Source organism: Oncorhynchus nerka, linkage group LG10 (genome assembly GCF_034236695.1).
Source record: "Oncorhynchus nerka isolate Pitt River linkage group LG10, Oner_Uvic_2.0, whole genome shotgun sequence".
NCBI lineage: Eukaryota > Metazoa > Chordata > Actinopteri > Salmoniformes > Salmonidae > Oncorhynchus > Oncorhynchus nerka.
The window spans coordinates 22,151,058-22,174,800 of NC_088405.1; the positions used below are offsets into that span (position 1 = coordinate 22,151,058).

General features: G+C 43.3%; 2 protein-coding genes across 11 annotated transcripts in view; one reads left to right on the plus strand and one right to left on the minus strand.

Annotated features, from left to right (window-relative positions):
* LOC115135014 (echinoderm microtubule-associated protein-like 6) overlaps positions 1–2,916 on the plus strand; it is a 134,307-nt gene extending 131,391 nt beyond the window's left edge. For all 3 annotated transcript variants that reach the window (XM_065023129.1, XM_065023128.1, XM_029669186.2), the window contains one exon: positions 1–2,916. In XM_065023129.1, the coding sequence (XP_064879201.1) occupies positions 1–25 (25 nt within the window). In that variant the 3' untranslated portion in view covers positions 26–2,916.
* LOC115135015 (reticulon-1-A-like) overlaps positions 2,311–23,743 on the minus strand; it is a 27,961-nt gene continuing 6,528 nt past the window's right edge. For 2 of the 8 annotated variants that reach the window (XM_029669189.2, XM_029669188.2), the window contains 8 exons: positions 22,015–22,068; positions 19,717–21,522; positions 10,181–10,388; positions 8,907–9,045; positions 7,670–7,739; positions 7,263–7,309; positions 5,748–5,806; positions 2,311–3,293 (listed from right to left, as the gene is read on the minus strand). In XM_029669189.2, the coding sequence (XP_029525049.1) occupies positions 3,248–3,293; positions 5,748–5,806; positions 7,263–7,309; positions 7,670–7,739; positions 8,907–9,045; positions 10,181–10,388; positions 19,717–21,522; positions 22,015–22,068 (2,429 nt within the window). In that variant the 3' untranslated portion in view covers positions 2,311–3,247. Of the gene's footprint in view, positions 3,294–5,747; positions 5,807–7,262; positions 7,310–7,669; positions 7,740–8,906; positions 9,046–10,180; positions 10,389–11,815; positions 11,864–14,298; positions 14,610–19,716; positions 21,523–22,014; positions 22,069–23,743 lie in introns of those variants that run through there. The other 6 variants (XM_029669191.2, XM_029669190.2, XM_065023130.1 and 3 more) reach the window with 4 other exon arrangements.

Genomic DNA, 23,743 nt, shown 5'->3' on the forward strand with positions numbered 1-23,743 from the left:
TGTCTTTGTGTGGAAATGCCTGTAAACCGGAGCCTTTTCTCCACAACCATCCACTAACATGCACCCAGACTCCTTAGCCCACCGCAGTAAGTCTTGGATTCCGACAGGAATGCAGCCAGGATCCCAAAGCCTCAAGTGTCTGGCTGCGGTCTACCTTTTTGCCTGCAACTGTCTCCCTATCCTTAGAACAACACCTGGGGATGGGCAATATGCTAATCACTGTACTATTAATTCAAGTCTAAGCATTAGGCAGAGCAGGTAGCTCCTTTTCTAACAGGAAACCACTTTGAAGTAGATTTTTTTGCCACTAGAAAATGTTTGATTTTCTGGCCTAACAAGAAACGGCAGTGTTTACATTCACATCTGCTTTCAATGAAGGACACATGAAAGCAGGTTGCCATGCCAGCTATTGATTTATAATGAAACCATTGATAATGTCTGGGATTCAATCAAATCGCACATGGTTGACAATGCAGATTTGAAAGGCAATGTTCCCGCGTTTGCAGAGATTGCATTCACAGTAAATGCTGCCTATGTCGGCTCAATCTGAAATTACCTTAATTTCTATTGCGCAATCTGTATCGCTACAGCAATAGATTGAAAATAGCCCTAAATCCTGGCCAGTGTAGAGTATAAAAGTTTCTCCCCCCCATAATTCATTTGAAAGTATTAATATCCTTAAGTGCCTTTATGAATATTTCTACTTGTTATATTTTTTTGCAGTTTCACGTTTGAAATTATTTTGTACACCTCTGGTGCTATTCGATTGTAAAGTTTCTCATTCAATATGCAGAAAGGGGCATTGGTTTGCTGCCGTTTATGCATACAACATCCAAAGTATGATGAGATGATGTAACATGTGACATAGTAAGTTATAATAGCTCTATTGAAAATATTTAAATGTTAATGTGATCTGACGATCAATTTTCAGCTTGTGGTTGTTACAAAAAAGATTAGGAAGCATTCTTAAAATGCTTTTAACTATTGTCAAAATGTTACTTAAATTTTGTGAAATATCTTGGTGAAACATGCTTCCATATAACCATTGTGAAAAGATTCAACAAAAATAATGTTTATAGAACTAGTACTGAAGCGTTACCGTATGTTTCAACATTCACTTCCAGTAAGGGATATCAACTGGGTGGCTTACATTTAGATTTGTCATTTAGCAGATGCTCTTATCCAGGTCGATTTACATTCATCTTAAAATAGTTAGGTGAGACGTCACAATCGTATAGAGTACATTTCTCCTCAAATTATTTATCAAAGTCAGTGCTAAAGTGAAATAGACAGTCCAGGAGACGGCAACCTGTCACACCAAAGCTGACTATACAGTCTTACTCAAGCCCTGAACCTGGTTTCCCAAAAGCATTTTAAGGCCAAAATGCTTTTGGGAAACCAGGCCTTGGTCTACTGTTGAACTCTTAGTCGTCTCGTTAATCCGCATCACGGAAATTCAGTTTTACAGCGTGATCGAAATGTAAAGACAATGTTCCCGCATTCACGGTAAACGCTGCACGTCAGCTCAGAAATTACCTTTACATTTCTTTTGCGGAATGTGTAACACTTTAGCTTTACAGAATGAATAGCGCGCTTAGCCTTGCTGTCTTTAGCCTGTCAGTCTCACTAATGTTTAGCTAGCAGTGTGGCAGCAATATGTTACTATATGTGCATTCTTTAAGCAGTATGGATTCCTGTTTACATATTTTTATTCATTTAATTTTTGTACAAGACAGATTGTCTAGATATCGTAAAAGTATTTGTATCATATTGTAAATTTTTAAAAAAAATGCTCAAATGCATGAATTTATTTTTTAATCAAACATCTGTGGTGATTTTATCGTATGAATGACAATGTTTTATACCAATTTATTGTGAGTGTACATGTGCAAGTATTAAGTGTATGGAAAAATTAAATGAGAATACCGAATTTGTTATTTGTCCGCAAACACGTGGGTATGACTCAAGGCATTGAGCTTTTTTCAGTCTCCCAACATTCCTTACACTGTGTATTCACTGGATTAGAGAGTTTGCTAAACGTAATTTCACTGGCAATCAAATAATTAAATGCAGTTATGAAATTGACACATTACGTGCCAAATGTGTACTACATCATGTACTGGAAGTATTTACATTCCTACATGCTATTTAGAACAGCTCAGCATACAGTCCATTCTTATGGGATGGAAAATGTTAGCAACATCCTTTCCTATAGGACCATGGGGTTGTTATAGGTAGTTTCTGTAACTATATCCGTGGCTACTTTTCTAAATCCTCCATATTGCCTGAGAGAAAAGACCTCCACAGTAATTCATCTATAAGCTTTATTGTAATTGTTTCTATTTCACAATGCATTCCACAAACAGTTCTCATAAGAGTTCATTACAATTGTATGAAGTATCATTCACAATTACTTGCATAAACAATGCTTGAAGTTTCCATGTTACATAATTTTGCAGCTTTAGATATTGGGTCCACAGATGGTATGTCCATTTTTTTTTGTCTTAAGTTGTTTGTAAACGTGTTCTTCCAGAGTTTAAATAGGCAGCTGCATGAGGTGAAATGATCATTAATGTTCTAAATGTTTCTAGCTAGAAATACTCAGAAGCATGAAGTGCTATGGATTATCGCCCTGCTGGCATTAAAGACCATCGTCAAGCACAATGACACGTCAACACCTTGTGTCAAGTACACTCAATAGCCACTGAAGAGAGCTAGAAGCTTTGAAACTACAGTCTATCAATAAAACAGTAAAATCACAAACACCACTAACTTAATCATACCAAATAACAACAGGTATTCAGGATTCCACAAAGGTACCAATTAACCCTCCCTCATTACAAAAAAGACAATGCAATTCCAATTTTCTGAACACTGCATCAAGGGAGAGAACAAATGAACCAGCTCTAAACACAATTTTATTTCAAAATGCATCACTGGTCAGGTCCAAGATTAAAATAATAAGCCTTATTTTTTTTCTTTCTTCATATTTCACACAAACTAGCATTTTAAGCCAGATAGATCAGCATGTTCAAATTAGTTAATCAAAAGTTGAACACTTTTGAGCTGGTGAATAATATATATTTTTAAAAACATAACCCAGGGTGTTTCAGGGAACAAGGAATTATGAACTGAAAAGAGATTGAAAATAGCAGTTATGCAGGGGTGCATGCCCCCCCCCACCCCCCCGCCGAGTGCCCTCCACCCTCTCATAGGGAGTCTCAGGGACTGGCTCATTCTCTTTACTTTACTCTGCCTTCACACGCTTCAGTCCTGGGACTTTGGACTGCACCCTGAAAGTGAAAGGCAGCACAGCTTTAGTCACAGACAATGTTAATATTGCAGCTTTAAAAAAACTCCAAAAAGAAAGCTCTTTCTGAGTAAAAACTTAAGAAAACACTTCAATTCAATATAGCCTACTTATTATGTAGGCAGGAGAGCAGCTACGTAAAAACCAAATAAGGTACGACAGTCACAAATACCAACGTGTAAATTTTTTTTATTTTAAATGAAGTAATTATAAACATCCAGCCAAAGGTTCATAGAAGATATTTCAAGTGTTCGGGTAATTAAATTCTGGTTTTGAATGAATTGAATACAAGGGGTGGGGTTATACCTTTTGATAAAATTTGCATGTAAACACTGTTTGGATAACTTTGGTCAGGTGGAACACTTGTACACCTTTCATTTTTGTCTACAATAATAGAATTCTTGCAGAACCTATTAACAGTAAAATGATGCAATATACACTGCTCAAAAAAATAAAGGGAACACTAAAATAACATCCTAGATCTGAATGAATGAAATATTCTTATTAAATACGTTTTTCTTTACATAGTTGAATGTGCTGACAACAAAATCACACAAATTATCAATGGAAATCAAATTTATGGATTTGGAGTCACACAAAATTAAAGTGGAAAACCACACTACAGGCTGATCCAACTTTGATGTAATGTCCTTAAAACAAGTCAAAATGAGGCTCAGTAGTGTGTGTGTGGCCTCCACGTGCCTGTAGGACCTCCCTACAACGCCTGGGCATGGTCCTGATGAGGTGGCGGATGGTCTCCTGAGGGATTCTATCTCCTCCCAGACCTGGACTAAAGCATCCGCCAACTCCTGGACAGTCTGTAGTGCAACGTGGCGTTGGTGGATGGAGCGAGACATGATGTCCCAGATGTGCTCAATTGGATTCAGGTCTGGGGAACGGGCGGGCTAGTCCATGGCATCAATGCCTTCCTCTTGCAGGAACTGCTGACACACTCCAGCCACATGAGGTCTAGCATCATCTTGCATTAGGAGGAACCCAGGGCCAACCGCACCAGCATATGGTCTCACAAGGGGTCTGAGGATCTCATCTCGGTACCTAACGGCAGTCAGGCTACCTCTGGCGAGCACATGGAGGGCTGTGCAGCCACCCAAAGAAATGCCACCCCACACCATGACTGACCCACCGCCAAACCGGTCATGCTGGAGGATGTTGCAGGCAGCAGAACGTTCTCCACGGCGTCTCCAGACTCTGTCACGTCTGTCACATGTGCTCAGTGTGAACCTGCTTTCATCTGTGAAGAGCACAGGGCGCCAGTGGCGAATTTGCCAATCTTGGTGTTCTCTGGCAAATGCCAAACGTCCTGCACGGTGTTGGGCTGTAAGCACAACCCCCGCCTGTGGACGTCGGGCCCTCATACCACCCTCATGGAGTCTGTTTCTGACCGTTTGAGCAGACACATGCACATTTGTGGCCTGCTGGAGGTCATTTTGCAGGGCTCTGGCAGTGCTCCTCCTTGCACAAAGGCGGAGGTATAGCGGTCCTGCTGCTGGGTTGTTGCCCTCCTACAGCCTCCTCCACGTCTCCTGATGTACTGGCCTGTCTCCTGGTAGCGCCTCCATGCTCTGGACACTATGCTGACAGACACAGCAAACCTTGCCACAGCTCGCATTGATGTGCCATCCTGGATGAGCTGCACTACCTGAGCCACTTGTGTGGGTTGTAGACTCCGTCTCATGCTACCACTAGAGTGAAAGCACCGCCAGCATTCAAAAGTGACCAAAACATCAGCCAGGAAGCATAGGAACTGAGAAGTGGTCCTGTGGTTATCACCTGCAGAACCACTCCTTTATTGGGGGTGTCTTGCTAATTGCCTATAATTTCCACCTGTTGTCTAAATGTGAAATTTATTGTCAATCAATGTTGCTTCCTAAGGAGTTACATTGTGTTGTTTAAGTGTTCCCTTTATTTTTTTGAGCAGTGTATGTCTCATGAACAAAAACGTGCACAAAATGTTGAAGCGGTATAACATGAGGCATTTCATGTCACAGATTTCTACTCTTTTCCAAAGTATTCAATAATGACCTTGTTTTATTGCCACTGAATTTCATAAAATCTAATTATTCAGATATGTAAAATAAGTGTTTTAATTTCTGTATTTTCCTGACAGAAAGACATCGGAATGCAACACAGTGCAGTCCACTGTCCCATTACTGTCATTAATAGAAAAGGCTAAAGGGCTTCAATCACATTCCTCTTCCATACACACTTTCAATACTTGAAAGCTTCATATTTGTCTGATTACATCACTGCCAAGTTATTTACATTTTGTCCTCCAGTATTAACTTACTTCACAACAACGTTTGGGCCTCAACAATTGACATGGTTATTGAAAGAAAGTTTTTTTTTTTGGATACCTACTTTTCTTCATTAAGACAATGCCAATATATTTTTATTTCGTCCACTGGTATTTACTTACGTTGCAATAATGTCTTTAACCTGCTTGCTGGCCATACCCACGTAATGGTCAATCTGTACCTAAAATAAAATAAAACAAAATAAAAATAATTATAGTGAAAAGCTCAGGTATAATACTTCTGCCTCAATTGGCTATGAAGTCAATTGATCGTGGTTACGACGTTGTTACTGCCGAGAGGCGCGTCGTGGTTACTGCCGAGAGGCGCGTCGTGGTTACTGCCGAGAGGCGCGTCGTGGTTACTGCCGAGAGGCGCGTCGTGGTTACTGCCGAGAGGCGCGTCGTGGTTACTGCCGAGAGGCGCGTCGTGGTTACTGCCGAGAGGCGCGTCGTGGTTACTGGTTACTGCCGAGAGGCGCGTCGTGGTTACTGCCGAGAGGCGCGTCGTGGTTACTGCCGAGAGGCGTCGTGGTTACTGCCGAGAGGCGCGTCGTGGTTACTGCCGAGAGGCGCGTCGTGGTTACTGCCGAGAGGCGCGTCGTGGTTACTGCCGAGAGGCGCGTCGTGGTTACTGCCGAGAGGCGCGTCGTGGTTACTGCCGAGAGGCGCGTCGTGGTTACTGCCGAGAGGGCGCGTGGTTACTGCCGAGGCGCGTCGTGGTTACTAGGCGCGTCGTGGTTACTGCCGAGAGGCGCGTCGTGGTTACTGCCGAGAGGCGCGTCGTGGTTACTGCCGAGAGGCGCGTCGTGGTTACTGCCGAGAGGCGCCGTGGTTACTGCCGAGAGGCGCGTCGTGGTTACTGCCGAGAGGCGCGTCGTGGTTACTGCCGGAGGCGCGTCGTGGTTACTGCCGAGAGGCGCGTCGTGGTTACTGCCGAGAGGCGCGCGTGGTTACTGCCGGAGGCGCGTCGTGGTTACTGCCGAGAGGCGCGTCGTGGTTACTGCCGAGAGGCGCGTCGTGGTTACTGCCGAGAGGCGCGTCGTGGTTACTGAGGCGCGTCGTGGTTAGAGGCGCGTGCCGAGAGGCGCGTGGTTACTGTCGAGAGGCGCGTCGTGGTTACTGTCGAGGCGCGTCGTGGTTACTGTCGAGAGGCGCGTCGTGGTTACTGTCGAGAGGCGCGTCGTGGTTACTGTCGAGAGCGCGTCGTGGTTACTGTCGAGAGGCGCGTCGTGGTTACTGTCGAGAGGCGCGTCGTGGTTACTGTCGAGAGGCGCGTCGTGGTTACTGTCGAGAGGCGCGTGGGGGTCGTGGTTACTGTCGAGAGTGGGGGGGATCGTGGTTACTGTCGAGAGGTGCGTGGGGGGGATCGTGGTTACTGTCGAGAGGTGCGTGGGGGGATCGTGGTTACTGTCGAGAGGTGTGTGGGGGATCGTGGTTACTGTCGAGAGGTGTGTGGGGGGATCGTGGTTACTGTCGAGAGGTGTGTGGGGGATCGTGGTTACTGTCGAGAGGTGTGGAGGGGATCGTGGTTACTGTCGAGAGGTGTGGGGGGGGGGGGGGGGTCGTGGTTACTGTCGAGAGGTGTGGGTGTTCTATGATTCCTTCACATGAACTTTTCATACATTTATCAGCTCATACCTTGTACTTCTCATAGACAATAGGGCAGCTAAACATTCCAACCAGACCTGGAGGGAGAAAAAAAAGATAATGTTCTATAACAAGGTGGCATTATTCAACCTGGCTCTGCTGCAATCTCTAAACAGTATCTTGATGGCATGTCCCTTTATACCCAGAAGGGTGGATCAGATGCATGTCAAAGTATTTAAAAAGGAAGCTGGCGGTTATAATGATGTCAGACCGAAACCTGTCAGTCAACCACTGTCTCTATTCGGACTCGCATGGTATCCTGAAATAAACCCAGCTTAGGCCTGTTCCTGAGAGTATTACAGAGCTAATCACATGATACTGCTTCCCTAGGCACCATAGCAACAAAACAGCATAAATGCCTTTATAAGTTATTAATTGCCATTTATAAAGCATCTTACCCAGAATAAAGAGAGTGAGTCCGTTGAACAAGGCACCAACATAGGTGAGAATCCACATCAGCACAGCAAACTGAATGGGAGAAAGAATGACAGGTTTTATTTCAGTGTGTTTAAAACACTAGGCCAATATGTAGGATACCATTTTCCATATATTGATTAGCAAAGATATTCTATAACAATTTCCCGTAATGTAGCATATACTTTCCTACGGCATTTAGACACTCGGTACTTTGCAGACGTAATCCAGGATCACATGCATCCTTATATGGTAATATGCAAGGTGGGTAGCCCCACTTTAAAAATGGACATGGTAGACAGAGCTCTTAAAATGATCAACTAAAGAAACTGTCTTGAGAATCTCTGACCTGGAATCAAAACATCAACAAGCATTTATACCTTGTCCCAAATGTATAAATAAGGTCATAGTGGTGTAGCCAAAGTGATGTTTATTTATGACATTTGGCAGAGGTTTACGATGTCACTATTTCGCTCTGCTCACAGGGTACACTACAGAATAAATAGATGACACTTCATGAACCTTAATAAACCTAAATTGATGTAGCCAATGGCTCTGTTGAATAGGCAGAGGTCTAATGCACTGTACCCTCCAACAGTGCACATTTTTGTTGAAGCCCCAGACTAACATACCCAATTCAACTCAGAGAGCTTGATGATTAGTTGAATCAGGTGTTCTTGTCCAGGGTTAGAATAAAAATGTGTACTGTTGGGGGTACTTGAGGACCGGAGTTGGGAACCACTGCTCTAACAGAGGTCGGGCTAGGACCAAAGACACCCCCACCCACAGCTAGGGGCCAGACAGGTTGGGAGGAGGGAGCTGGAGTGGCCTTAGCAGTGGACAGGGCAAAAGTTGAACTGGAAGGTGTTGACAAGCATGTAGAAACCTCATAGCTCTCAACAGCTGCTGTCTCCCCCCTTAAGACACCTACTTCAGCCTGACTGTACATGGACAAAACGAAAGGAAAGCTCAAAGCCACTCACTTTACATGTGAACGTAATCATAGATTTAAGGGCAAATGTTTTCAGCTGAAATGTCAGTAGCTATTAAGGCAGGGCTCCCCAACTAGCAGGAGGTTGTCAGTTTTTATTATCCTAACCAATTCTGAAATCAAATATGGGTTTGCAGGTTACGAGTGACCGTACCTCCTATACAAGCACTATATTTTCATGCAGGAGGTTGGCCTACATCCGTAAAATCTTCAGTTGCATAAACACTCACCTTTAGGGAATCCACCAGGTCTTCAACCAGGAAGAGGCGACGCAGCTCAGTGACTGTTGTGTTGAACCGTGCCAGAACGCAGTCGCTGTACTTATGGACAGTTCCCTCTGACAGAGCCACATCCTGATCCAGGTACAGCCTGCAAGACAAATCATGAATCCAAATATGGTGCCTTAACACTAATAGCAATACGGAGAACGTAATCACAAAACATGGGTGAAGGGTCTATAATAACCTCTGTAGCCCACACAGGTTGTCAAGGAGAATAGTTAGCCTTTTTCTGTTTGCATGCTAGATTGATTTCTTAAATGCAAAGCCAAGAACCAGCTTAGTTATAACTTTCTGAGTACCAGTCATTTTGATTGTAATCTTAAAACCAGCTAATTCAAATCTTAACAAGTGGTTAGTGAGAACTCATAAGGCGGCTTTGAGCCACTGCCAGGAACGGGGATAAACTGAGTTGCAGCTCTGTGTGCGACTGAGTGGCAATGTTTACTCTCAAATAGGAGCCACGTCCCTTCTCCCTTAATGGCTGAGAATATATCCACAACTGCAACCCATCAAATCAAGTGATGCTCACTTCTCCTGAACAGCTTTCAAGTCAATGTTTTACTCCAACAGAACCATCTCTATCAATTAGCCAAGTAGCTGGATTAATGTTCAAATGGCAAATTCCTAAAACTGATGTGGGGTTTCAATTCAGTCAATTAAATGAAATTCAATTCCTGAATTGACTAAATGGAATTATCCTCAAACCCTATATAGATGCATACTCTTTGGAAACACTTCCTTGGTATATTGATCACCGTTCCATGGTCTTAGTGGTTAGAGAGTTGGGCCAGTAACCGAAAGGTTGCTAGATCGAATCCCCGAGATGACAAGGTAAAAATCTGTTGTTCTACCCCTGAGCAAGGCAGTTAACCCACTGTTCCCCAAAGACGTGGATGTCGATTAATGCAGCCCGCTGCACCGCTCTGATTCAGAGGGGTTGGGTTAAATGCAGAAGACACATTTCAGTTGGAGAACTGACTAGGTATCCCCCTTTCATATTATTCTAATAGGCCCACAAGGCTGCGGTATTAGAAATGTAAGCGAGACGTCAACGTTACGCTGCTTGGCATCCTAATCTGCCCCTTGGAAGTAAGGCATGTATAATGTAATAGAATATATGGATGTTGTCTGCAATATGTCATGGCATGTCAAATGTAATAGAATATATGGATGTTGTCTGCAATATGTCATGGTGTAAATTGAGTTGGTTATTGGTTATTCACTTGAATGGGTGCCCTTCGTCGGACTTCTGGATGGCCTGCAGGATCCCCTTGTATATCCTGAAGCAGATGGTGACAGAGAGGAGAGCCAGACCGATGTAGGAGGAGACACTGACGATGCTGCACAGTGTCAGGGAGAGCAGCAGGGAGAGGCTAGCGCCAAACACCACGCCCGAGGTCTTGACATCACGCCAGTACAGGAGCTCTACCACTGCAGGGGAGAAGGGTAAGGGTCAGATAGCTGCAGTGCATGAGCACAAAAAAAAGTGGGCTTCCTTTCAACACATTATGCTACGCTATATCATGGCGGTGATGTATAGACGAGATGAATCAGAGAGAAATCTATGAAAATCTTAGCTCCTAGCCACATGTCTGGATACGTGCACTTCAATAAAAGGAAATCCTTGGTGTTTTAGTTTACTGCTGTACCAGTATAGCACTGCAGGTAATTGTCCATTCATAGGAGTCATGTTATTGGCCTAGCGCCCATTTCTGTGTGAAGATTGGGTGATGGCTAAAATTACAGAGCTGGGGGCAGGACAGACCCATGATTGTGTTTCACCAGGGATTCCTAGCAGGTCAGTGTACAATAGTAGATGTGAAACAGACGATTTCCTACTGGCTGACGAATTTCAAAAACGTAGGCTAGCCAGCAAGCTGACATTGTTTGAGTCTGCAATGTGAAATGACTTAGCAGGCTGCCAGATTTCAAATGGCTTAACAAGTGATGAATGAGCTTATAGTTGAAAACCTAAATCACATCTGACAAGTTTCTGCCCAAAAAGATAATCATATTAAGTACCAAAGCAACGACTTTTGTTGCATGAATTTGATTGAAATTATATGATCATAAAGCTGACACTTTAAAAAAATCAAATGCCTAAAAACACTGCAGGACCAAGATCATAAGCAGCATCGGCAGTTTTATCCAGCCTAGGCACACACTTGACTGTCAAAAGTCACAATGGTTTTTGAGAGGCATCAAATCTGAGGTACAAGTCAGACAATCGGTACCCTTAGCTTAAAAATGGACCACGTCGTGAGGTGCCGTTAACTTTTCATCTGCCCAAAACCCGAACTTAAAAGCTAGTTCCATACATAGCTAGCTAGCATATTAGCCTTAGCTGGCCGGACCCTGAATTTGCATCACCATGGCCCTATGTCTAGAATGTTGCGAGCAATATTAGCTGACGTGCAATCAATAAAAACGTGAAGGGGGGGCCTTTCAGTCCGAACGTGTCTGTCTAGCTACACATGGTAAGCATGCACTAGCATGAGGACCTAAAAATAGCCCACGATTCATCAACAGCGCTGATCTGATCCTATAAACACACCATGTTTTAATAAAGTCCTTCCGTATACATCACCATATTTGTATATATATATATATACACTCGTCTTTAATATATCCATAGGGGATATAGATACAGGGAAAACGCCAATAATCGTCGATAACGCCATGTCTTTCTATCAGGCCAGATAAACGTCAGTAGCGTGCCACGCACAGCTCAATTCCTTCACATCTGCCTCCCACCAAAGCATGTGTCAAGCAGTGGTTAATTAAAATTGCAATGCAATCGAATATAAATGTGATATGAAAAAAATCAGCATCGTAAACAAGAGCATGACAGCACTAACCCCGTTTGGCATCCATCTTGAGCCTCCTCGCATTCAGCACCAGCTCAGCTGTGTGAGGGAGAGCGAGGCAGTTCACCTCCTGCTAGGTCGATTTGATAGAAAGACAATTGTATGCACAGCTCTGCAGCGCCTCAGCCCTTAATAATTAACCCATAATACGTTTCAATACATGACGAATGCAAATATGTGAATGAGCTTTTCTACAATGAGTGAAGTGTGGTAAAGCTTTGCATGAATAATCATTTGGTTTCAACACGGAATGAAAATTGGGGAGTAGTAGGTGTGGTAAATGTTACATAACTCTGCAAATGTTGACCAGTTCAAATCAACAACACAACAGTGCATCTTGCAGACCTACAAATCCAGATCAAATATAAAATTATGAGTAACAAAGCCATATTCCAACAAATGCAGAAACAGACCACCAGAGGCAGTTTGCAATTTATTTAAAGTCTTTCATACAACCATTTAAAGCTGTGGACCAATATTTAGCAACAAGTGCCTGACAGTGATTCCATGTTAGTAAGAACAGATTTTTGTAGCCCTAATGCCCCAGTTGGAACCAGTCAAACTCTAGAATCAGAATACATGCCCATTGGAAATCAATTCACCCTTTATCATATTCAAAGAGAAACGACAGGCCTATGCTTTGCCTGGCTACCCAGACTCCTTGCTCTGGCCTAACCTAACATGGCAGGCGTAGAAAGAAGTAGAGTGGAGTTCCCACTTCCGTTTTACAAGGGAAACAGAAGTCATGTTGAAAACACTATCCCTGAAAACCGGATGTTAGTGTAGGCTAGCTACGGCCAAAAACGACAGAGTTTCTAAACCTAGGGCGCTACATCACAAGACTTACGGGAACGGTTACTAAACAGACCAGGCCGGGGTTTGAGAAGTCGATGAGAGAAGTGAAAAATTATTCCTTAGTTAAGTAGTTGAACATGTTATTACTCCAACCCTGTGAAAGTGACAGACACATTTTCATTTTGGTAAAAAAAAAAAAAATACTTAATCGCAAAGGAGTGTCTTTGATTTGACAGACTGCACATGAGCAGTTTGGCACAAGACTACTGTTAGACCCAATGTCGTGTTTCTACACATGAGCTTTGCTAGCTAATGTCGCCATGACATCGCCTACAAGTGTGATCAAGGATTTCTATTGGAAATGCAGTTTCTGCCCATCTTCATACCGTACTGTCTTTGGCTACACCACACCCACTGGAGTCTAGATCAAAGTACCTTGTCGACCCTTCACCGAATGCGAAAACTTTGGGGAGTCTGATTAGTCCAGAAACCAATGGGTCGGCCCAGAGCCAGAACACACGTGAGAAATGCGGCAGTTCATAAATTAGCCATTGGGTTTGATACCCAGACTGGTTGGAGACGGTCCCATGACGGCAGTCGCAGACTATAGTATGTAGAGAACGACAGAGCAACAGAAAAATTGTGAGTTGTCAGGCCACCTATGCTTGCCTAATAAATCTACTACACTAATTTCATTACCTTATCCGAAAGTGGCCAAGTGCCTCTTTTATGCTTTACTGATGGTGCACAGCCAGATAGTAATTGCCAGAAAGGACGACATACCATTTAGTCAAATAGAGTTGACACAGAGGCCCTTTGTTGCAATGTGTGCCGATTGCCATTCTCCATCACAGAATGATGCAAAGGCAGCAGCACATGACATCGGCTGATATGAGCACAGCCACAGCACCAGTGTGATGCTTAGGCAACCCATGTCCCAGTCTGATCTGAAAGCAGATGGCTACAGCTGGGCCTGGAAAACACTAGAAGAACTCTTCTGCCATAAGCCACATGGATCACCTGGTGCTTGCCATATAGGGCAAATGTGAATCCGTTTAAAAATTGAGGCTACTGACCACTGTTTCGCACATGCTGAACAATTGACTTCTATACACCTTTCTAACGCCTCATCAGCAAACTGTAGAGCTGAAGGCTGGCCCTGCATTCAGCATGCACTTTTGTCAGAGGGGTTAGAGAGACCCCTGGGGAAGAGACTCCTGGTGCACTGGTGAGTCACCTCCAGGCTGCATGGAAATCATTAGACAATGTTCTCACTTTTGCTTAACGCCCCTCCTCCCACTATGCACCTTTGGACAGACTTCCTCCCGTCAGCACTACTCTGACCAAAGGTCATCTGCCAGCAATCATGGGGGGGGGGGGAGCATTAAGAGTGCCTCTTACCAACAATCAGTTATCTACGGACGGCTACTCATTCATAGAGTAAATTATTTGCATGATTGGATAGGACAAGCAACCTCCAACAACCCACTCAAAACTACCAAAGTCATTACCAGTAACATCCTAATGTCCACAATACCTGCTCATTGTTTAATAACTACCACCTAAAAACAGACTACTTTCCATTTCACAAATGAAATCTGTCTATAGAACCCTGCCATCATGGCTAAATAAAAAACTTGAAAAGGTTGCCGCAACAGTAAAATAAGGAAGAGGGATACCCTTGTCTTTCCACTGTGGCGGAGGCTGGGAGTCTCCGTTTTCCGTTTTTCCGTTTTCCATGATAGAGACGCTATGTAGGTATCAGCAGGGCATTCCAGACAGCGTGCGGTGTGTTGGCCTGCAGTCGGGTGGGGTGCGGGGACCGAGGTGGAAGATGGGGGGGGACAACCAAACCTTCCTCCTGTGAGACTGCAGTGTTCCTTGTCTCACTCTCCCTTTCTCTGCCTGTCTCTTCCCCTCCCTCTCGCCCCTTCTCTCAGGGTGTACGACTGAGGTCAGCGGACTGTCTGCTAGCACAGAACACATCTAATGCTCTGACGCAGCAGCTATAAACTTCCCCCGCCTCCCTCCCAGAGAGATACTCTCCCTCCCCTTGTGCAAATGTTCACGTGTTTTTCCCTCCCCAACACATATGACAAATCAGTGAGTAGATGACTCCACCCAGTGGTATAGTGGTGCCTGGAGAAGTAGGTATGCTCAAATTTAGCATAATAATTCCCAAAACGGCCCAGAAAAGGTGCCCTGTGTATTTCCCTTTCTTTTTTTCAGGATCACTCTCAAATCACACTTTATAGACAAGAACGACAAATTGGATGTTCTAAATCCATAACGCTTAAACCATATGGACTATAGAGGTCGACCGATTATGATTTTTCAACGCCGATACCGATTATTGGAGGACCAAAAAAGCAGATACCGATTAATCTGCCAAATTAAAAATTAAAATAAATGTATTTGTATTGACAATTACAACAATACTGAATGAACACTTATTTTAACTTAATATAATACATCAATAAAATCAATTTAGCCTCAAGTAAATAATGAAACATGTTCAATTTGGTTTAAATAATGTGAAAAAAGTGTTGGAGAAGAAAGTAAAAGTGCAATATGTGCTATGTAAGAAAGCTAACGTTTCAGTTCCTTGCTCAGAACATGAGAACATATGAAAGCTGGTGGTTCCTTTTAACATGAGTCTTCAATATTTCCAGGTAAGAAGTTTTAGGTTGTAGTTATTATAGGAATTATAGGACTATTTCCCTCTATACCATTTGTATTTCATTAACCTTTGACTATTGGATGTTCTTATAGGCACTTTAGTATTGCCAGTGTAACAGTATAGCTTCCGTCCCTCTCCTCCCTGGGCTCGAACCAGCAACACATTGACAATTAGCTTGCGCTAACTAGCTAGCCATTTCACTTCGGTTACACGAGCCTCATCTCGGGAGTTGATAAGCTTGAAGTCATAAACAGCGCAATGATTGACGCACAACGAAGAGCTGCTGTCAAATCGCACGAAAGTGCTGTTTGAATGAATGTTTACGCGCCTGCTTCTGCCTACCACCGCTCAGTCAGATACAAATATCTAAGTATGCTCAGTCAGATTATATGCAACGCAGGACACGCTAGATAATATAAGATAAATGTAATGCTAGCTAGCAACTTAGCTTGGCTAACTGCATTCGCTTAACTCCTTGTGGAGTGCAACAAGAGAGGGGCAGGTCGTTATTGCGTTGGACTCGTTAACTGTAAGGTTGCAAGATTGGGTCCCCCGAGCTGACAATGTGAAAATCTGTCCTTCTGCCCCTGAACAAGGCAGTTAACCCACCATTCCTAGGCCGTCATTGAAAATAAGAATGTTTTCTTAACTGACCTGCCTAGTTAAATAAAAAAGGCAAATCGGCGCCCAAAAATACAGATTTCCGATTGTTATGAAAAGTTCAAATCGGCCATTCCGATTAATCGGTCGATCTCTAATATAGACCATTTTGTAGGCCTGGAAAAAATGTAAATCGTTTTTTTTGGGAGGGTGAAGTTTCCCTTTAATTCAGTTGCACACCTAGCAAGAGACCGTTTGGCTAGAAGTGTTTCTGTACAACAATGTAGGCCTACAGTGTACATGTGATGGCAGTTAGCAAAACAAATGCACTCCCGATTGATAGAATAGATTCAACCAAAACCACTGACTAAACCTTTTCAATAGATACTGATAAGTTGAAACATCTTTCCTATCTACCCTACCAGCTACCGATGTCATTCTTCTGTGAGCCACTTCATGCGACAACCAGTTGACAGGTGCGCACTCTTGCTGCCTGACAGATGATATTCTGCTGTGAGTGGCTCGCATTAACACACATTACATGACCAAAAGTATGTGGACACCTGCTCTTTGAACATCTCATTCCAAAATCACCCCCCCCCCTCCTTTCCTGCTGTAACAGCAACCACTCTTTTTCGATTGTTATCCCCTAGATGTTGGAACATTGCTGCGAGCACTTGCTTCTATTCAGCCACACAAGCGTTAGTGAAGTCGGGCACTGATGTTGGGCGATTATGCCTGGGTCACAGTCTGCGTTCCAATTTATGAATTGTCTTGCTGAAACAGGAAAGGGCCTTCCTCAAACTGTTGCCACAAAGTTGGAAGAATTGTCTATAATGTCATTGTATGCTGTAGCGTTAAGATTTCCCTTCACTGGAATTAAGGGGCCTAGCCCGAACCATGAAAACCAGCCCTGACCATTACTCCTCCACCAAACTTTACACTTGGCACTATGCATTCGTGCAGGTACCGTTCACCTGGAATCCACCAAACAGATTAGTCCGTCGGACTGCGTTTCCACTGCTCCAGCGTCCAATGGCAGCAAGCTTTACACGACTCCAGCCGCCGCTTAACATTGCGCATGGTGAAAGGGGGATACCTAGTCAGTTGTCCAACTGAATGCCTTCAACTGAAATGTGTCTTCCATATGTAACCCAAACCCTCTGAATCAGGTAGGTGCCCTGGAACAGTGGGCTAACTGCCTTGCTCAGAGGCAGAACAGATTTTTATTTTGTCAGCTCAGGTGATCTTAGGCTTGGGTGAGGCTGCTCGGCCATGGAAACCCACTTCATGAAGCTCCTGACGAACAGTTATTGTGCTGATGTTGCTTCCAGAGGCAGTTTGGAACTTGGTAGTGGGTGTTGCAACAGAGGACAGACTATTTTAAACGCACTTCAGGCCTCGGCGGCCCCGTTGTGTGAACTTGTGTGGCCTACCACTTCGTGGCTAGCCGTTGTTGCTCCTAGACATTTTCACTTCACAATAACAGCACTTACAGTTGACCAGGGCAGAAATTTGACACACAGACTTGTTGGGTGGCATCCTATGACCGTGCCACGTTGAAAGCCACTGAGCTCTTCAGTAAGGACATTCTACTGCCAATGTTTGTCTATGGAGTTTGCATGGCTGTGTGCTCGATTTTATACACCTGTCAGCAACGGGTGTGGCTGAAATAGACGAATCCACTAATTTGAAGGGGTGTCCACATACGTTTGTATATATAGTGTATTTCACATGCTTTGCGATTGTGTAGGCTAGTTTGTGCATGATGTCTCTGTTATACATAACCGATATGGCGTATACACACACAAAAAAACAAAAAAAATGGTATACGGCGTACACCACCCAAAGTTCTATGTAGTTACTACAAACGCATAGATTAGATAGACAATCCCTAGACTACAGAGTGCGTACTGTCACATCTTCATACACGGCATCATATCATCAATCAGCCAAACAATTAACACATCCGGTCATCTCAATCAACCTCATCAGAAGTCAAAATTCACATAAGAAAAATATGATTGTTGTATTAGTCCACTAGAGGGCACCGCTCATTTAATTTAAATGTCTGCCTAGGTTTACACTTAATTATCATTTCAAATTATTCATAATGCGTTGTTTTTATTAAGTCTTTCAGAGAGTTGACAAATGATCACAGCTCCCCAATGTATATTCACGCTCAGCACTTGAGCTGGAGTCAATAGCAGGTACAGTACAAGGTACATTTTTCTAGAATAAGAGTGTAGTCGTACTGAAGAAAGAAGATGGGTGAATGATTAATCATACAGTGTGGTCGGTCACTACAGATCTATGTGGATTCGAATCTCACTAACGGGGTATTGTGAATGAGATGGCAGGGGTGGTGATGTTTCAGATGGTATGGCATATCCGGTCGAACAAGGAAGAGAACACTTGCTGACCAGCTCTATTCTTCATCGGCTGGTGTCGCAATGCAGGGAGGGAGATTCCTTGCACACTGTCTTGGGGCCCGCCAGCCTAGCTCAGTGCAACGTCACAATCAAATCTCTGTACACGGATATCTGTGCCTCGTGTGCATCACTGGGTAAATAACCAGCTAGATACAACCGAGCCATTCATTTGTAAAGGCTAAAGGCCATTGCTTTCATCTTCATTTATTTTATTATATTAATGTTATTTCAAGCAATCATGCAACAAAAATACGTACTAAAATACTATATCTGAAGGGCACCGCCCAGTGAGGTAAACCATACTAAAACATCTAGAATTGTTTTGCTTTAACACTGCCCTTTTCACTGAGCTGTTTTTTTCCCATCTGGACATGGGGGCTCAAAGGCTATGAGGCCTATAAGGAGGTCTACAGTTTCAGCTTCATATCTCTGGTTATTTTCAGTAGGGCTAAAACCAGACTGCAGACAGAGGTAATCTAATTCCACAGAGCAAAAAGCTCTGGGCAAACTAAAACCACTGGGGGGTGAGCAAGACAAAGGCAGGCTTGCAAACTGCCACGCCCTGTTCCATGTGAGGTTTCCACTAGATAACACAGCCACAAAGTCAAAATTGGCTACAAAAAAATGTGCTTTTTGGTTTTCATTTAAGGTTAGGTTAAGATAAGATAAGATTAAGTTAAAAATAAAATTTTAAGTAGATCAATTGTAAAAATGGGTGTTTAGCCATAATTATAACTTTGTGGCTGTGTTAACTAGTGATTACCCATGTGGGAGGCAGTTCTTACCAGGCCCCATTGGTCAGAATGTAGATTAATTTTAGATCAGTTCATTTTCTGAGCAGGCGTATTAGGAAAAACATAACAAGCATTCAAATATTACTAGATGGCTGAATTGTATGATATACCTTAATGAGATATGGGATTATGCACTGCCAGGTGTTTAAATATATTCTGTGTCGTGTCAATGTCCTTTTAACGTAATCGCTTTGTAACAAAACCCCCCCAATTGCACATTTATATTCTATTTCTGAACAGTGAAGTCATGGGAAATTAATTCTGTACTTACCACATGAAGAGGATAGATTGCAAAATACAATGACAAGATTTAAGACACTGACATTTACTAATGGGGGGGGGGGGAATTAACTACTGCATATGAAAACCAAGATCAAGAAACCAATCTCATGCCAACGCATGCTCAAACACAATTGTAATGGTTAATAAAAATATGTAAAAAGGGACGAGGCAGAGAAGAAGGGTGATGTAAAAGAAGTGAAAACTGTGCATGGGAGAAAAATGAGTTATGGGCGGAGCTAAATAACGACCAAGGAGAGTGAAATGATGACGCATCAATGCAATGGTGACGAACTTCCATGCGGAAATTACCTGCTTCTGTGCTCAGTTTGGGCATCTGAGCAGTTTTGGGGCCCTCTGTGTCCTTAGCGACCATCTCTGGTTCGCGAACTGGTGAGTGGATGAGAGGGGCCTGAGACGCAGGCTCGTTGATATCATCCTTCTCCAGGTAGGCCTTACCCTCCTGGGTAAGTAGGGGGTAAGAGCTCTGACTGGGAACTTCTTCCTGAACTTCTGGGGCTACATTTGCAGACGTCACATCCTTCAGCCCAAAGCTCATGTCATCATCATCATCATCGTCATCCATACTTAGCTCTGGTGCCTTGGCAAACTTGGCACCATCAAATGCTTCTAGAAACTCATCCATCACACCCCTGGTGGGCCTTTCGATGAACTCGAACTCTTCCGAGGAGACTTCAGGCTCAGAGTTCTCCTCTACTGCCTCTGGCTCTTCCACTTTCATGTCATCCTTCTCAGTCTCCACCTGGAAACTTGCAGGATTCTTGGCCATTGCCTCCAGAACAGGTGACAGAGAGTCTGCGGACGGACTCTCGGAATCAGAATCTTCAGGGGTCTTTCTAGTCTGGATATTAAGAGGCTCTAATTTGTTCACTATTTTGGGTGAATCTTGACTGGAAAACATCCAATCTTTTTGTTCTATCTGGACAGGTTCTTTGCTCTGGGGTGTGGTCCCTGCCTCCTTTACAAGGTCAAAGGCACTAAAGCCTTTATCTTCAGTCTTCACTGCTAATCTTGCTTCAGTCTCCTCAGTCAGCTCCTTTAGCAGTAAAGCTTTGGAATCGAAAGCAAAGGGATTTGTGGCTGACAGAATGACAGGGACAGTGGGTGACTCAACTATCTTCCGGACAGGAGCAGGGCTCGGCTCAGTGCTTCCTTCAGAAGAGCCAGAGTCCACTTTGTCAGGGTTCAGAGGGAAGGGCTTTAAGATATCTGGGAGAGATGGAGGTGCAGAGTCTTCACTCTCTTTTGGGGTGGTTGAGAACTGATTGAGTGGCTCCATGAGAGAGTCCGCAGCCATCTTGACAGACACGTACGTTTTTGTCTCATCATAATATGATGGTGGGCTGCCATCTTGGGAGTCTTCAGCCTGGCCATATTGGACCAGGTCTGGGGTGGGACTCTCAGATATTTTAGCTGCCATGCTGTCAGAAGTGGTATCCCCAAAATGGGAGAACCCAGCATCTGCTACAGGGGAGAAGCCTTGGAATGGATTCTTCTTCACCTCAAACATTAAGTCATCATCTGGTTGGCCAAGCATATCTGGCACATACCCAGAGGAGCCTCTGGAGGCTGAGTCCTTGGAGAACATATCCATGGAGGCCCTGGTGTTGTCTTGAGAAACTTGGGATGGAGAATCCCAGTGCTCTATTGGGGTAGAGGAGGCAGGTGCAATGTAAGAATCAGGGGTCATCGGGGGATTTTGGGGGGACCGGGAAGGTGTAGCAGACCTGACTGAGCTACAAATCTGCTCTTCAGGAGAGACAACCCCACTGTCTTCACACAGCGACTTGGGCCTTCCATCTCTCTCAAAGCAAATGTTTTGATCATGTTTACTTTGAGTGTAGGAAGCAGCTTCTAACCCTTTCACGATATCCTCATCGTTCTTAATAAAGCCTAATCTGGTGTTACCCTCTTCATCACAAGGCATATCCTTGGTATGTATTTTGGGAGGCTCAGTAGAAGGCCAAGAAGAGAAGCCCAATGGAGCAGACGTTGGATTTGGACTCTCTGACAAAGAGAGGTCCTCCAGAGAGTCAGGAGAGTGAAGAGGAGAGAGGGGGGAGATGGGAGCAGGGGAATCACCCTTCTGCCCAAGTTCTTGAGTAGAGAGGGAAAATGCAATACATCAAGACACACTCCATTCCTTCAGTGCTAGCAAGCCATGCTGGGCAAGCCCTGCCAGCATTCTGCAGAGGTAAGGTGGTGATTCCCATCAGATAAATCTCAGAGGTTATGTCTGGCATGCCAAAAGATGCAAAACCAGTTATGAACATATTATTTTCTAAGACAACCCTGTGTAATGTGTCAATTTAGTCACTTAACATGGGCGGAATCAATGAGGGGAATCATCACTTATAAACTTCATGAATTTGTAACTATAAAGTGGGTTTCTTCTGTCATATCTACAGTAAGTGGACTTTGGTCACAGGGATTCAAATATACTTTTTTTCCCGTAAATGCAAATCCTATGAAAAACTATTCCTTAAACTTGGCATGCATTTCAGACAGTCAAAATGTAATTCCGGTATAAAGGAATGAACTGAAAAAGAAGATGCAGGAGGGCAAAGACAGCCAGCAAAGAGAACTTGCCTTTTGGGAATTGCATCAGAGGTTGAAGCGGAGTAGAAGGAAGAAAATGTTCATCTGAAAGAGAGACAGTAGCAGTGTGAAATGGACAATACCAGTAGTTGAGAGGAGGATAATATAAGTTCTACACTGGAGTAGAAAGTTATTCAAGCAAGACCACAATAATGTGAACCAGACCCTAACAGTGGGAAACATTGTAGTCTACCTATTGTGATTTTTCAACAACGATACCGATTATAGGACCCAAAAAAAGCCGATACCGATTAATCTGACGATTTTTGAATGTTATTTGTAATAATGACAATTACAATAATACTGAATGAACACTTATTTTAACTTAATATAATACATCAATAAAAATCTATTTAGCCTCAAATAATGAAACGTGTTCAATTTGGTTAAATAGTGCAAAAACAAAGTGTTGGAGAAGTAAAAGTGCAATATGTGCCATGTAAAAAGCTAACATTTGAGTTCCTTGCTCAGAACATGAGAACATATGAAAGTTGGTGGTTCCTTTTAACATGAGACTTTAATATTCCAAGGTAAGAGGTTTTTAGGTTGTAGTTAATATAGTATTTTTGGGGCCATCTCTCTCTATACCATTTGTATTTCATATACCTTTGACGGCCCTTGCAGAACAAGGGGGAATAACTACTCCAAGTCTCAGAGCGAGTGACGTTTGAAACTCTATTAGCGCGCACCCCTTTGGTCATTAATATGGTCGAATCCGGAAACTATCATTTCGAAAACAAGATGTTTATTCTTTCAGTGAAATACGGAACCTTTCGGTATTTTATCTAATGGGTGGGATCCCTAAGTCTAAATATTATTGTTACATTGCACAACCTTCAATGTTATGTCAAAATTACGTAAAATTCTGGCAAATTAGTTCGCCAAAGAGCCAGGCTGCCCAAACTGTTGCATATACCCTGACTCTGCGTGCAATGAACGCAAGAAAAGTGACAATTTCACCTGGTTAATATTGCCTGCTAATCTGGATTTCTTTTAGCTAAATATGCAGGTTTAAAAATATATACTTCTGTGTATTGATTTTAAGAAAGGCATTGGTGTTTATGGTTGGGTACTGTCGTCCAACGAAGTTTTCATAATAATCGGAAATCGTTTATTTTTGTGCGCCGATTTTTTAATATTTTTAATACCTTTATTTAACTAAGCAAGTCAGTTAAGAACAAATTCTTGTTTTCAATGACGGTCTAGGAATGGTGGGTTAACTGCCTTGTTCAGGGGCAGAACGACAGATTTTTTACCTTGTCAGCTCGGGGTTCCAATCTTGCAACCTTACAGTTAACGAGTCAAACGCAATAACGACCTGCCTCTCTCGTTGCACTCCACAAGGAGACTGCCTGTTACGCGAATGCAGTAAGCCAAGGTAAGTTGCTAGCTAGCATTAAACTTATCTTATAAAAAATCATCAATCATAATCACTAGTTAACTACACACGGTTGATGATATTACTAGATATTATCTAGCGTGTCCTGTGTTGCATATAATCTGACAGAGCATACAAGTATCTGACTGAGCGGTGGTAGGCAGAAGCAGGCGCGTAAACATTCATTCAAACAGCACTTTCGTGCGTTTTGATTAATCGGTATTGGTTTATGGTTCTCCAATAATCGGTATCGGCGTTGAAAAATCATAATCGGTCGACCTCTTGTTCTTATGGGCACTTTAGTATTGCCAGTGTAACCGTATACCTTCCGTCCCTCTCCTC